Consider the following 15,080-nt stretch of genomic DNA (forward strand, 5'->3'; position numbering starts at 1 on the left):
CATCGCGGACTACAGCTGACCAACTGGGTTCGGCACCCCTCGATTTCTCGGCCGCTGGGTTTTATACGGTCCGCTCATTATTCTTAAGGGTTCATCGTCGGCTTTCGGCAGATGCGGCTTGCCGTGGAATGGGGAGCAGTTGTTTCATCCGCTGTGGCAAGGAAGTAAGTGCATGGAGCTGTCCCCGCGCTCACCGCTACTTTAATAATAGCGTCCCGGTCCCTTCGGCTGCGGAATTAAAACCATTTTCTAAGCACATGGATATCAGCCGTAGCTACTGAGAGAAGACTAAAGACATGGTGCTGTTTAATCTCGCGGCCCCCCCAGCAACAAAAATCATCAGGCAGATTTACATAACTGTAAAGCCCTATCAACGCTCTACCTGGTGTCCAGGGGGTTCCACGGCATCGCCCAGCCGATGCTGTCCCACCGCGTCCCATGTCAGCCGCGGTTGAACCTCTATCCACATCTTCTTCGCTTGTCGCCCTTCCTCCGTGCCGTCGTCGAGCGATCCGACCCTGCCTTTCATGTCGGTTCCAGTCCTAAGCGTTACCAGCTTCAGGAGGTTGTTTGTGCACACCACGAGGGACACGGCTGTTAGGGAGGGGCCTGATGGCATCGCTTCACAGTGGCGACTAAAAGGAGCTGCATACACAACTACCACTCACCAGCAGCACCGAACTTCATATCGGTCTGGGCATGTTATTTCCTGGCTGGACCACGTTGTGGTAGTGGGGGCCCACGCAGGGCCCTCGGAGTGGAGCGAGGAGTGCTTTGGTTCTAATCAGAAAGCTCAATTGCAAGGCCGCGATTAAGTTCTAACTGTCGAAGGTAATTGTGAGAGGTTTCTCTTTTGGTCCTATGCGGCGTTGTTGTTCCAACCCTTTAGTGCCCCCAAGTTAAGATTGCCACTCTAACACATTATTCTAAATGTATATCCAAGATCTCGCGTGTATCCGCACAAAGCTGTGGCACCGGCTAAGGCTTTCCTCCGACTGGCCCCCTCCCCCTTGCTGTGGCGTTCTGGAATTTGTTTGGGCGTGTTATTACTCTGCGGTCTTTCTTCGGTGTTTCATTGGGTCTAAGAAGGTGCTGGGGTATGTGCTTCCAACCAACTAGGTCCTGTTCTCCTTATCATGTCTTTCTTTTTGCTCGTTTACTAAGATACGGGGCGAGCGTTTGTCATCACACATACATCACTACCCAGGGACAACCTTCGCTGGTGGTATCTGAATGCTACTGCGGGGCACATTAAATGAATATTCGAGGCGCCTCGAAACGATGGGAGAAAGTCATGGAGAGCGATCCGCAAAAATACAGAAAGCGGAGTGAATGATCCGAAGTGGATAGGTAAGGTAAGAAGTGGCTGAAAACGCCATCGGCGGCTTTCAGGCATGCCTTCAAATATGCTCTGAGTCAAGGCAAGACGTGGACCTGTCCGCATGTGTCAGCTCTCGTTGAAGCTGCCCAGGGCGGCGCTGCAGTCTCTCTTGGGCAAGCTTCCTGTATCTTCTTACGAGTGGCTACACACAGGTACGGTTTCTTACCAGCTATAGGGTGTGAGACGCTCTCCTTAGTACAGTACAAGTGAGCGGCCTGAAACTGCTCGGACCGACAGAAAGCCGTTAAATACCTGTACCTTCTGTGTAGAAGGTAGTAAAAAAACTACCGCAACAGCGGCGGAAGCAATTATTGATTGGCCAAGGGAAGCGAGAGCACGAGCACTTGGCCGAAAGGAGGAACGACTTCGTCGTCGAACAAATTTGAGCAATCACAATATGCACATCCGGAACAGAGGAGGTGGGGCTGTCTGCCGGAGCCACCGTCGCCAGTTCGGCAGGCTTCCGAATATGGGCTGGGTGGCTTGCTCACCATTCCAGCGCCATCGTCGATGCTCCATCACGCTCCATCGATCGCCAACGATCAGCGCACCGGGTCAGGCGGGAAAAAGGCAGGAGCACCCGGTTTGGGTATCAGTATATCAGTATTGGGCCGTCGCTACACGGAGCTCATGGCCCGAGGGCATGCCTCCTGTGTGGCTCGCCGTTCGCTCCGTGGCCCAGTGAGCATGGTGCCCCGGAGGTGGAGGAAAAGAAACGCCCGGCAACCTCCAGCCGGGGGGTCTGGAGGCAAAGGCTTCGATTGGCGGAAGGTTCTCCATCCCCACGGACGGCGCCCATTCGCCGCTGACGGACCCACGGGGGCTGCTGGCGGCGGATATCATTGGCGGAAGGTTCGCCGTGTCTGCCACTGGCTCTCCGGGCACCACAGAATCCGGGCCCGTCCATTGGCCCTTTACCAGCTAACGGCAGACACGACAGCCGGAAGTCATCTCACCGGTCTCTCTCCAGATCATAAGCCACATTAGTGAGGTACCTGCTGGCCATGACGCCGGGCGAGAAAGCTGCAAGCCCCTCGGTACCGCACGCGGGGTCAATTCGTGTCCCAAACTGAGCGTCAGCGCCCAGAAGTTCCTAGTTAATGAGTAGCCACGGCACCCTCCATCTAGGGCAGTCGAGATCGTCGTTGAACGACGAGTTCCCTCTGCCTGCCCATAATTCCCCTACGTGGCACGCCGGCCTATCCAAACCGGCCCCTATGGACTTGGGGTTCACGACCCGGCCATCCGTGCAGCACAATCCTGAATTGGATGTTAGGTACAATGCCCATGTTAACATGGTACCTGAATTATTCACACTTTATCCCCACAACGTTGTCGAATTGCTGCTGCACCACAAGTGGTCGACCAATACCCTACCCCTTCGGCATCCCGCTGGGTTTTCACCCGGACTCGGCCACCCAGTGGTCTTCGGCTCGACTGTGAAAACTCTCCTCCCAGTACCACGGAAATGACCTATTTGCCCCATCGTTTGCGCAATTTCGAAGGCAACATCTTCCAACGCCGACATATCGGAGAGAAGCTACGATGAACCAAGATGGGGACTGGTTCTCCCATGATCCGTCCCAGGCAAGCAAAACCATACCGTTACCCTGCCCTTCCAATTTGCCTCCTTTTCGCGCTTCTGCGCCCGGCTTTCTGCCCCAATGTTTTGCCACTCTCCGCCAGCTTCGCATATTACATGCGGATGTAGTGCTGACATCTCTCAGGCATCCGACGAACTCGGTGGATACCTGCTGCCTTCTGCACTCCAAACCGAAGCCATTTCCGGGAGCCATCATCTGCCGTGGACGTGCGGCGAAACCCCGAGTTATCACACATACGTCAACAGCCCTCCTGCTGTCGTTAGTCATGCACAATACCAGTACCCAGCCTGCTCCGGCGGACTCCCCAGTCCTGCGCTTACGGTACCCGTAGCGACACCACCCAGCCAGCTGAGGCACGTTGCATTGCCCGCAGATGGGCCTTGGTCTCCAATCAGCCCCATAAGCCCGCCCGTAGCCGACAACGTGGTCGGCGGGTCCTTCGTCAGCCACCCAGATACAATGTTCGTCCCCGATAGCGTGGCGCCGCCGCTGTCAACATTTGACACTGGCATTATTCCTGGTTGGATAGATTCCGTCCTCCACCTTGGCCCCATGTACTCAGGGTTCGCAGCCAACAACCTGGCATTATCGGGAGTTACGACAGACTTCAGCAGCTCACTCCCGGCGGAACCCATCCCCACGGCAGACCAGTCCGGTGTGGCGCACTTTGGGGACGTTGAGCCAGCCCCTGACGGCCGCGTCCCACAGGAAACGGCTCCACAGCCGAGCCATCCTGACTCCATTCCAAATCCTATCAAAAAAGGCACCAAAGGAAGAGCACGGCGGACCCATGGGAGCCGAGGAGTGCCGTCTCGATCAAAGACGACTGGGGAGAAGAGAGACTCACCCACACCAACCTCCGCTGAGGCCTCTTCGCCCGGCCTCAGCCTGCGGACGGCAACCCGTAGGGTTAAGCGGGCTGAAACAACGCCCAAGCCGGACGAGTCTCCCGAGCATCGGCGTGCAAGGACGACCCACAACATGGTGGAGCAGGAGTACCGCCGACGGCTAACCACGAGCTTCCAACAGCTGCTTGACATCCTCCCCGAGGATATCCTGGCCGAGGATGCGGACGAGGCGTCATCCGGGACGCGGAAGAAGAAAAAGCGTAAGATGAGCAAGGTCGATGTGCTCACGAGGACCGTCCGGATCATCAAGTTCCTAGAGAGTGATGTTGAGGAAATTAAACGGGACGTGGGTCAGATGAAGGAGCAACTCCAGGGGTCAACAGGAGGGCATCAGTCTGATGAAACCTTGCCAAAGGATTAATGCCCGGTACCGAGCTCCTGGTACCGACTCGACCGCCCCTTCCCCCCCCCCCCCCCCCTCTCCCCCCGGTAACCAGCCAGTGCCGACCGGTGGGTGCAACAGAGTGCCAACAATTGCCAACGAGAAAGAACCCCCCTGCTTTCCTCCGCCAGACGATTTTAAGCTAGAAACTTTGTTTCAGTAACGGTATTTTGTAATTGGTATCAACCTCAGTATCTAGCGGGAGTCCGGCCGCCCATTCGGGGACAGCAGGAGACAAGTTAGGGGCGCGGGGAAGTCGGGGAGGTCAGGGCGGTCGGGCGGTCGGGGCGTCCGTGCTTATATCACAATTAAGGAACAGCCAGACCTAACAGTCCGCAATGACTTTCAGAAAACGGATCATCATTTCGAAGACTAGAAAATGGCTGCCACTATCTCCTTCAGCACAGACAGAGCAGCCAAGCCCCGCGCAAGAATGGAGAGTGCAGGACGAAGGCACAGATGGATGATACACCTGGCTGAGACACAACGTATGCACTGCAAGGAGAAACACCCCAGCGGGACCCTGCCCTCCCCAACAGCTTCACCCGAATCAGTTAAACCAGAAACGCAGTCACGGGGGTTAGCGTACCCGTTCACACCGCGCTTATCGCAATGTCGCACAAAGAAAACCAGCGGTCTAGGCTTAGGGACCATGCCGACATAGTCCGAGAGCTCGGTTACCCCCCCCCCTCTTCCCCCCAGCCATCAAATTGCCATCAAAAATCAGCCGACTATACGTAATAGGAGTCAAAGACTGCGCTGCGCGGCGGCGGCGGCGCTGCGTACCACAACGTACTGACTGCAAAACCCCGCCAATCCATCGCGCTGTCAATCACGGCACTAAGCAGGAATGGGGGGAGTATTTACCGGGCATGGTGCCATGCAAGGCTCCAATCATCCCAACTACCTAGACTAGCGGTTCCACGAGAGTCGAAAAGTCTCCCTTATTCCCGTTGCTATTGCGTAAGCATTGCGAGTGCTACCCGGCATCCCGGCATCGAACTCCCGGTTCAGACGGTTTCTCGGGTTTCTGAGTTTCACAGGGGTTACACAAAGTGCAACTGCGCATGGAAGGCTTGGATGAAAAGGGGTATAGTACCCGGCTATCAACGCTTCTTCTTCCCCCGGCCCCTGCCTTATCGGCAGTTTAGTCAGTCCGTTCACCTTGCAAAACGCTGGACAGAGCACGTGAACGGGCCCGAGAGGATCCAACTGACCCCTGACAAACCTGGGGGGCTCTCTGGAGCAATCTGGATCGCTGAGATTATGCCTCCGATGGCTGAAGTGGGGCTGCTCTTGGATCGTGGTCTGCCGGGCCGCCACAATGCATCCTTCGGAAACCGCTGTAGATCCAGCACCTGAAGACGTTGTATGGATCCACCTCCTAATCAAGATCCTAGTCCAGTACGGACGGAAGACGGAGGAAAAGTTCAAACCCCGAGCGTCAACTCATCCCGCGCTACACTACAAATACATAGTTTGTACACGTACATCACCAAAAATGCACACATTTGTGTCAATCTCGACATTGGACAAGAAGGATGGAAGATAACAACGCGCTGTGAAACCAGTCCCCACTCCGTTTTCGCACTCCCTGCGGTACAAGAAAACACACCCGGGTTATTACCCACCGAGATAAGAAACCCCGTAACAAGAAAACATGCCCGACCCAGCAGTCCCTATACCAACAGACAGAAACGCCCATCATAACACACTCCAGCCAGTTAGGTAGCCAGTAAACAAAATACTTCCAAGAAAAGAACAAGGAAAGAAAGAAAGAGAAAATCTAACCAAGGTATCAATAAACCCCCAACGACAAACCAGGAACACCCAGTCCCGTATCCCGGCCGTCGTATCCAACTACCCAACCACCGAATCCCAAACAAACATATATATAGATATGGATTTTATATCAGAAGCACTCGCACCACCCACTCTCCGGATCGCGCACCCTAACCTGGTGCACCACGAACCCCAGCTCCCACTTCACATCCCCCAAATCAACACCGACACCCGTAGTAGCACTCGTAGTATCCCCACCGGCGCCTAGTCCAGTCCCAGGCACGGGCTGCAGCACCACGCTGGCCCAGCAGCACAGCCGGCCGCCGCTGGACAGCGCCTCGGCCTCGTCCTCGCAGAAGCCAGTGAAATCGGCCAGCAGGCAGCGAGACGTGACCCAGTCGTCGTTGTCGTCAAAGTGAGGCTGGATTTGGATCTTTTGCTGTTGTTGTTCTGGTTGGCGGTGGTGTTGTTGTTGTTGTTGCTGTGTCGTGTGCAGCGGCGCTGGTTCGGGTTCTGTTGCTACCGCTTTTACTGCCGCTGCTGCTGCTGGGGCACCGCCGGGTCTTATTTGTGTACGTAACGATTGTTGGTGTTGCGATAGTGGTGGTGGTGATGATTGGAAGAGCTGTGGTTGGAGCGACTCGACTCGCGCGAGGAGGGTGCGGACCAGCGGGCCCGGGAGGGCGACCTGTTCGAGTTTGCCGGCGATGGTGGGGAAGAGCATGTCGTTGCTGTCGCAGGGGGTAATGGACAGGCGACAGTGGGGAAAGTGCATGAGAGGTGGCTCCGGCTCCGGCTCGAGCTCTGGTGAGGGTTGGCGCGTCATGTCTATCGACTGGGCGCCGTTCGCCATCGCATCCGCCTGCCCAGCGACCGTGTGCCGGGCGGAGGGCTGCATCAAGATGATTTTGCGCTGTGGTTTTTGTCGGTGGGATTGGCGGGGTGGAAGGTGGGACGGAGATCGACGTGTCGAGAGCGAGATATCCAAAGGATCAGAAGTTGGCAGTTCTGCGGATCTTGTTGGGCTTTTTTTTTTTTTTTTTTTTTTTTTTTACTTCCTTTCCTTTTTTCCTCTTATCCCAAGAATGTGAAATAGAGAAAAAGAGACCGGCCGGGAAAGAGAGTGAGGCAGAGTGAGAAGGCTCCCCGCCGTCAGGCGACTAGTGAGACATGGCGGATCTATTAACCGCAAGAGAAATTCGAAAAGGAGGCGTCGTGGTCAGCTAGTCAGCCAACCAGGGATGCGATGGCGCCAAGACAGTGGTTTCTCCGGCTGCCAGGTCCTCGCGGAGCTGCATGCCCATCCAGTTCAGCCTGCCCCTCGGCCCAATCACGTCGGCTTCAGGGAGGAAGAAAAAGTCCGGTTGCAGCTAAGCAGCTCAGACACGAGCCAGGAATGCGCTACAATACAGCGGTGCAGCTAAGTCTTGCCGCAGGCAACTCGAACAGATTTCGGTCAAGGGGAGTGCAGCCGCATGCCGCACACGCTCAACACTTTGGGAAGGCTCCTCGCGCCAACCCGGCTTGGCCTGGAGTGCTGCAGGCGTAGCGAAGGATCGAAGTGTGAGAACTGGCGTGAAAAAAGAATGTGGGGATCTGCGCAAAAAAATGCGAAGCTGGGCCTGGAACAGGCGAGGTCCGTCGCAAAAACAAGAGGATCCCACATACCTTAGAATCTTGGTACTGGTCCCTTGTCCCGGTGGTCTGGACAGAATGAGAGGGATTGGGGGATGGCAGATTGGACGGTCGAAGTTCCGCGAAACATTATTGGCCCAGTATAGAGGAAGAGCGAAGTGGGGGCTCACGTCCGTGATGAATCTTGGTAGCGCTCCATCCGCGCACATTTTCGGGAAAGACGCATGATGGCGAAGGAACAAAGCAACCGGAAACCCAATGACGCAGCAGGACGCAGCAGGAGACTCGATCTTGGGGTCCTGTCTGGTTGGCTGGCCCAGGAACTTGGGAAAGAGATCGGACGCCCATGGTCAGCTGAGAAATGCTGGTTGATTGGTGTGCCGGGCTTGCAGCCGGAGGATGGCGCGTGTTCTAGATTGGACGAGCCCCCCACCCCGCAACAACCGGTATGGTGGACATGCGGGTGATTGTGATACTTGGGCACCCCGAAGGTGACTTACGGTACCTTGCATTTGTTACACTAGTGCAACAGAGCGGCCCCCATCGTATCTCACATTCAAGGCGATGGTAAGAGGATCCTTTCTCGCTCGGGCTCCGGAGTCGGCGAGGAAGTGATTCTCACTCTGGGCTGATCTCGGACCGGTAGAAGACCTCTCGGTGTCGGGAGGATCGACGCGACGCCGCGGGGGCTGAGTTGCTAACAGATCTCCGGAGCCAGAAAGAACCGGAGCCAAGTCCTCTTCTCAGGAAAAGTCCCAGACACTGCAGGAAAAGTGGGTGTGAGAACCAAACAGCCGGGTCGTCTCCAAGACCCGAGACGTAATTGATTGACAGGCTGCAGTTGCAGCAGCCAAGCAACTGTGTCAAACACATTGTTTGGGGCCCAACAGTTTTTGCGAGATCCCGCACTAAGTCGAAGATCACATGCAAGGGCCTAGGTAAGGTATACTGTAGCTCGATGCGGCAGGCAGGCGTAGCGCCCGAGCACCGCTCCCTTGACATCCTTCCCGGATCAACGGCATCTCAGAGCGCGCGAGACTTGTCACACCTTGATTAGCCAACCAAACGGGTGATGTATGCGGCTACTGTTGCTTCGCCGCGCATCGCTGGTCTGGTGACGTGCCAGCGGTGTAAATCTTGACTTCGATGGGTCGATTCTCAGCGCAATAGTCCAGAACGTAGAAAGCAACTGTTTACGGAGTCTTCCGTTTGGGGTTCGGTAAGACGCCCGGTTGGCCGGTATACGAGAGATGATCCATCTTAGGGTCCTGTTTTGTGGCAGATCGCACTTTGACGCAGAATCTGAACAATTCTAATGCTTTCCGCAAGTGATTGAAAATGCTCCATCCAGGCAGGGAACACGATCGACATGCGGCAGGAGGCGGCTCGGGCATCATCAGGAATCCTATCTCCGAAACGCTTCAACTAGGGCTAACACTGACCAACTGCATAAGGCTGTGGAGGTTGAAAAGTTCAGGCCAAGAAAGGGATCCAGTGTCAACGTAGTACATTGAAACTACTGGCATTCGGCACGCGAGAGACATGTCAACTCATGCTCCCGCTCAAAGCTCGAGGAGCGTGCTGTTCTCAATGATTCTGTCTTTGTAACCTTCGATAAGCACGCGAATAAAGGCCTTGGCGAGGCGGTCCACGTCGATGGCATCGTATAGCTTCCCGGCAAGCCTGACGGGGAGGCTTGCGTCTGGTGGGAGGATGCCGCTGGGCCGGGCGCAGTAGACGGCAAAGCGGCCCGTCTTGTCGGCATCTGCAATCTCACACAGCCCTTGCTCGACTTGACCCTGGAGCAAAATATCAGCCACAGCTAGAATCGAAAGTCAAACGCAGTGTCCAGAGAGGCAGCCACCTTCACACGGCGGGTGTCGGCCATGAAATGCAGGGGCTTCGTTTGATCCCATTCGGCAAATTTCCCGCTGCAGAATACGAAGCGAAACTGCTTCCCGTCGGGCAGTTGAGGGGCCAGATGCTCGAGGAAGGCCCTCGCGGCAGCAAGCGTGTAATCAACTTGCACCTTCTTGTACGTCTCAACGTCGGGGAAGTGCACAGCCCGCCCACCGATGGCCCTGGCTGGCGGTTAGCTGCGTTGGCACTATCTACTGCGCAATGCGATTGCGATGGCTGGGGGGAAATGACATACCATAAGCAGCCTTCAGTGCCGGCAAGCTGGTCTAACAGCTTGGGCGGGTATGTGGAGAAGTCCTCGTGGAGAATGACAGCGACTTTAGGGCTCTTGGCGACGTCGTCGGGTAAGGGCTTGCGGGTCAAAGCAAAAACCCTGGTTATCTTGTCATTAGCGACACATTGACGCACGAGGGCGCTGCCTACGAGGCCGTTAGATCCAGTGACGATGACCTTCATGGCTATTTGGCGAGTAGCGGCACACAGAAGCGATTGCAGTACGTGTTACTTGCAAGTTTGGACGAATTAACGATGACGCAAAAATCTCGTGGAACCCCCGCGTTTGTCGGCTTGGCTCATTTGACAGGATCAAATTGGCAGTGTTACCGAGTACGTCGTACTGTAGTGTACACCATGATTCGACAGGGGTTGGCTGCGAGATCCTGTGTTCTCCACAGCGTCGATCGTCCCACACCTCACGTTTCCTCATATTCCCCAGCCCACTCTGATTCTCACTTCAGGTGTTTACTTCTTTTCGGGACACTCGTGGTGGCCTGCCTAAAGGACACCAAGATCAGCCAAGTGGGGGCCCTGGAGCGGAATGGATATGCCATTTCGATTACTTATCCAACCCAATTTGTTGTAGCCAGGCCAAGCGAAGTTGCCGACCGCCAACAACAGCCCCTGGCAGCATCCCTTATCTTCGGTGCACCGACTCTGACAGCCTATTATTAGCAGCAACTCAACCCAAAGTCGGTATCTCTAAGCGATTGCTTCAGGAAAAGCAATAAATCCGCCTAGTCAGAGCCTCCAGCGTGGTTTGCCATGTTTGCTGTCTTACGGCATCTTGCTGTCGGCAACCAGGCCATTCCATGTCCAGATGCAACGAGTCGATCACTTAACCACGATGATGTCTGAACCCAACATCGCTGATTGCGGACCCGGCCTTGACCGTAACCGCCACTCTTAGCTCTTGCCCCACCCAGGCCGGCACCCACAAGGCCAACGCCCGTCCAGACCCTAAAACCCACATATACAGTTCCGGGCTTCAGTGCTAGGTAACCAGCATAGCTCGCACACTTCGGTGTACTCAACTGCCAATTCCAAAATACCCTCCCATGGCACGGCTGAACTCACCTACGGAACGGACGCAGCGCGGTCGAGGACCCTCAACATCATGCTGGCAGCCGCTCGATCTGACAGCAGGAACGGCTCGCTCTCACACCAGGAGACCATACTCTCCGTACCCGTACCGGGACCTCCCCATCGCTGCGAACGAGTCCGAAGTACAAGCTCAGCGAGGCAGCCTGGCATTCTCATCTGTTCAGAAGCACACGAAATTCCATTTATTCCCCTACCTCCCCACCGAACTGCGCCTTCGCATATGGCAGCTGGCCGTGCTGTCAGCATCCAGACACGGCAGGGTGTATCGAGTCCGCCTTGCCATGGCTAAGCCTTCCAGAGAAGCCAGCCAAGACGCCCAGGAGCTCAGGTTGGAATTAGTCGTCACCCCTCAGCTAGCACAATCCACCCGGGCAACCCGCGCTCTCCTCGCCTGCTGCCACGAAGCCCGGCACTACCTGCGCGACCCGCCCGACTCACTGCCTCTCCAAGGGGGCGGGATCCTGCGCTGCAACCTCGAGAAGGACGTGATCGTGCTCGAGGGCCTCTCACCAAGTCTGCTCCTGCACCTCCGCGGCCTGAAATGCCGGAACCCGAACCTCCTCGACAACCTCGCCTCCATCCGTCACATCGGCCTCGACCTCGCCAGCGCAAGCGCAAGCGAGGGCTTCCTCAGCCCAGAAACAGAAACAGACACGGGCGTGGGGGCTGACGAGGACCCGGCCATCCCGCCGCAACTCGAGTGCGCCATGGTCGCGTTCGCCGCGTCGCTGCCCCGGCTCCGGCACATCTACCTGCTCCCCCCCACCGCCGCCGCCGCCGCCATCGTCGGCAGCGAGGAATCCATCCCCCCATCACAAGCCGCCACGGACCACACCGCCCGCTGCTTCTTCCTCGGCAACGACCCCGCCACCGAGTGGTATACCACGCGCCCGCTGCCGTCGTACTGGGTGGACCGCGCGTATTATGCGCAGCTCAGCCGCCTGATGAGGCTGCTCTGCGGGCTGCGCGAGGCGCTGGGCGCGCCGTCCGTCGGGACGGAGCTGCCGCTGCTGGACGAGGCCGACGTCGACAGGCTGCGCCGGGTTGGGCTGCGGATCTTGCAGCATTATGCTGCTGTGCTGCGTCCGGGGGGTGTAGCAAATTGTGAAGGGGGGGATGGGGGGACCGAAGAGGAGGAGGAGGAGGAGGAGAAGGAGGTGGGTGGGCTGCTGCCCTCGAGTCCCGAGAGGTGTCTTGAGGTTGCGCTGGGCAGGTCGCCGAGGTGGGTGCAGTGGGAGTGGGTTTGCCAATGTCTTGGTTGCTAGGGAGTAGAAGATGTAAGTATATGTAATCATCATTTTGAGGAGTTGGGGCGGGGTTGGTATGGTCGTGGGGTTTCGATGGCGGTAATATGATAATAGCGCGGGTGGGATGACTTGCTTAAGTAGCAGCTCTTGACTCTGAGGTTCTAGGCGTTGGCGTTTTGTATACCGTACCTAGCACCCCTAGTCACACGGAGCGAGTGGTAAGAAGTGTTGGATACACCGAGAATATAGAGTTAATTATTTTGCGATGCCATACCCGGCGGGTGATTATGCCGTCTTGGGAGTAGCACCGGGCATCAGGAAAACGGTTTCTAGACCCGACTTTCATTGCCAGAGTCCTCTCCCGGACTCCTGTTGACGGCAAATGGGATGATAGCACGTCTTTGCGCGAGAAGCAGAAATACTGGTTCAGCTTCACCGCCTCACCCTCACAGTCCGGCACAACCAATTTTGTCAGCGAGCAAAGCAGACGCCTTCCCGCGATGGTTGCTACTCGATTCTCATGTAATGGTAGGAATTGAAATTAGCTCTCCTCCTCGTAATCATCGTTCTCGTCCTCGTTGCCCTCGTCGTCCTCCGCCACCGCCTCCTCCTTCTCCCCCTCCTCCTCCTCCTCCTCCTTCTCCTCTTCCTCCTCCCATTCTCCACGAGCTCTGCTCGCTTGCTCAACATCCTCGCTCTCCTTCAAAATTCGCGATAGCGCGAAATAGACAGAGCTCATGCTCCGGTCCATCAGCTGCAAGCCAGAACAGAATCCCGGTCAGCTCGTTGTCATCTCCAACAATGCGTGCAAAGGGACGAAAACAAAATAAAATAAAAATAAAAAGAATGCCACACATAGCTTCAGGAAAATGGGGGAGACAAGAACATACCACACTAATCTCCGCCACGTCTCTGTCCTCGGCGCAAAACTCCAGCAACCTCTTGAGCTCCCTTTTCCTCCATGGGTTCGTTATCTCGTCGGTGTACATGAGGGGCCTGATCCTGCGCTTGACCTCCTTGATCTCGTCGTCTTCGTCTTTGAGGACGGCGAGCATCCTGTCAATCTCGCGTGCCGCGCCGTCGAGGGCGCCCGTGCCCGGGGCCGGGTCCTCGTCTCTGTTGGCGAAAAGTTCGACGTCGTCAGAGAACCGGACCGTCTTTTTGCGCTTGGCTGGGCGAGCTTCCTGTCCGTCTTGGCTGCTCATGATGATGTGTCGTCCGGTGTTGTGATGTTGGGTGGGAGGGGGTTGTGCAGATCGCTTTTAGCTTTTGGGACGATGGAAAGTTGTTGAGGTTTGGCGGGAAAGGAACGGAAGGGTAAGATGCTGCTTGGTTTACCTTCGTGCAGGAAGCGGGTCTAGTTGACTTTATTGGGCGCACGGTGGGATCGAGTTGCTTAGTCGTGCATGTCGGGACTAGGAGTCAGGCGGTTGCGCTGCGAGAGAGGACCCCCGTCGACGTTAGATCTTTTGTGCTAAGCTGTCGTTGCGCTGTGGCCTTCCGGGTGGGCGGGCCGTTGGACAAACAAGGATGACATAGGAAGGTGATGGATTACATAGGTTTCGCTCAAAGACTCAGCAATAGGAAGGCGTTTTGTGTCCAGTCAGTGTGTGTCAGTTTTCGTCCTTGTCAAGTCACTCCCTTTCGACAACACCGTCTATCATACTGACTAGTGAACAAGCTCATTAGTGTATGGCTGCTGAAGGTGATACAGTACAAGTTCGCTGTCAGTCCGTCGCCTAAGCTGAGACACGGTCTGCGCGAGAGCCCTGAAAGGGTGATGAGAGTGATGGGACTACCATGGTAAGAAGTTAGCCTTGTTGTGCTCTAACTAAGATAGACTAAATAAATACAACTACCGCAGAATGAGGCTAGTAGGATGGTTTTGGAGTACTAATTAAGGGCCATTATATAGTCATGAGTTTGAATTACCTGTTTCGGTGGTCAAGAAAACTCCTCGAAATGGCTAGGGGCGTAGATTGCTTGCTACATTGAGTGTGACTAGGTGCATAAGACCATTTTATAAGTCTCTGAAAGATGGATAGAGCATCATTGATTGAACTGAAGTGTTTTTGACCAGCCCTGGGGTGTGAATGTGATACACAGATTAAGCGACAGACGGGGTCTTGTTCTGCTTCTACTTTGGCGAGAGTAGCCGCCGAGTTTCGGCCAACTCGATACATGTTGCGAATGCCCTGAGTGACGTTCAGCTCCTACTCAAAGGTGATCATTCATGACAAGAGCAAGTTAATTTACCAATGAACGTGTCAATTAATTCTTCCTTGCTCCTGCACTTCTTTCTACCTTTGCAGAGATTCCTTTAGGAACAATATCTCGTTCAGAACCTGACATTCGGATTGCCATCCCGCTTGCTTACAGTTAACTTAGCGATTTAGAATGTCGAATGAAGGGAGGCCTTCGCCGAGGCTTGCCCGCTAATTGCCCCAACTTGCTGTTTGGTGGCCAGTTTCCCACCGATTAAGACACCTTCCTCGCCATCAGCATCGACGCCGTTATTGCAGTTCAGTCCAGCGGCAACCGCGAAATGGGCTTTACCCTGCGCTATTACTGCCGAACTCTTACTATTTACTCCATTCATTGGACGCTGATTTCTAGGGTTAGGCGAGCTATTACCTCCTGCCGATCATCACCGCCTGATCATTTCAAGTCTTGTTCGATGTTATGGAAGAACTTCCGGCCTGTTGCATCAGGGACAAGAACCCTGCTTGGTCTGGTTGGGATGCTGGGTAGCGAGTCGGACGTTCAATCGCGGTGTAGTCAATGTCACTGATCTAGCCCCTTCGTTAATAAGGTACCTTTGGGGTGGAATCTACTCCGGGA

The 15,080-nt window shown here is 55.5% G+C and overlaps 5 protein-coding genes across 5 annotated transcripts; 2 read left to right on the forward strand and 3 right to left on the reverse strand.

Moving 5' to 3' along the window:
- Positions 1–2,926: 2,926 nt before the first annotated feature.
- MFIFM68171_00940 (Allergen Fus c 3) lies at positions 2,927–4,254 on the forward strand (the record flags this gene model as incomplete). The annotated part of the gene is made up of 2 exons (XM_071056362.1): positions 2,927–2,968; positions 3,109–4,254. 2 exons carry the CDS (start codon positions 2,927–2,929, stop codon positions 4,252–4,254), a joined length of 1,188 nt encoding a protein of 395 aa, XP_070912463.1.
- Positions 4,255–6,187: 1,933 nt separating this feature from the next.
- MFIFM68171_00941 (uncharacterized protein) lies at positions 6,188–6,910 on the reverse strand (the record flags this gene model as incomplete). The annotated part of the gene is made up of 1 exon (XM_071056363.1): positions 6,188–6,910. The coding sequence occupies one exon, from the start codon at positions 6,908–6,910 to the stop codon at positions 6,188–6,190; it is 723 nt and encodes a 240-aa protein (XP_070912464.1).
- Positions 6,911–9,254: 2,344 nt separating this feature from the next.
- Positions 9,255–10,068, reverse strand: MFIFM68171_00942 (Nucleoside-diphosphate-sugar epimerase; the record flags this gene model as incomplete). The annotated part of the gene is made up of 3 exons (XM_071056364.1): positions 9,255–9,491; positions 9,557–9,773; positions 9,848–10,068. 3 exons carry the CDS (start codon positions 10,066–10,068, stop codon positions 9,255–9,257), a joined length of 675 nt encoding a protein of 224 aa, XP_070912465.1.
- A 1,205-nt stretch (positions 10,069–11,273) lies between these two features.
- MFIFM68171_00943 (uncharacterized protein) lies at positions 11,274–12,257 on the forward strand (the record flags this gene model as incomplete). The annotated part of the gene is made up of 1 exon (XM_071056365.1): positions 11,274–12,257. The coding sequence occupies one exon, from the start codon at positions 11,274–11,276 to the stop codon at positions 12,255–12,257; it is 984 nt and encodes a 327-aa protein (XP_070912466.1).
- A 523-nt stretch (positions 12,258–12,780) lies between these two features.
- MFIFM68171_00944 (uncharacterized protein) lies at positions 12,781–13,444 on the reverse strand (the record flags this gene model as incomplete). The annotated part of the gene is made up of 2 exons (XM_071056366.1): positions 12,781–12,993; positions 13,130–13,444. The coding sequence occupies 2 exons, from the start codon at positions 13,442–13,444 to the stop codon at positions 12,781–12,783; spliced, it is 528 nt and encodes a 175-aa protein (XP_070912467.1).
- Positions 13,445–15,080: the final 1,636 nt, after the last annotated feature.

This window comes from Madurella fahalii (genome assembly GCF_045866475.1).
Source record: "Madurella fahalii IFM 68171 DNA, scaffold_1, whole genome shotgun sequence".
NCBI classification, from domain to species: Eukaryota; Fungi; Ascomycota; class Sordariomycetes; order Sordariales; genus Madurella; species Madurella fahalii.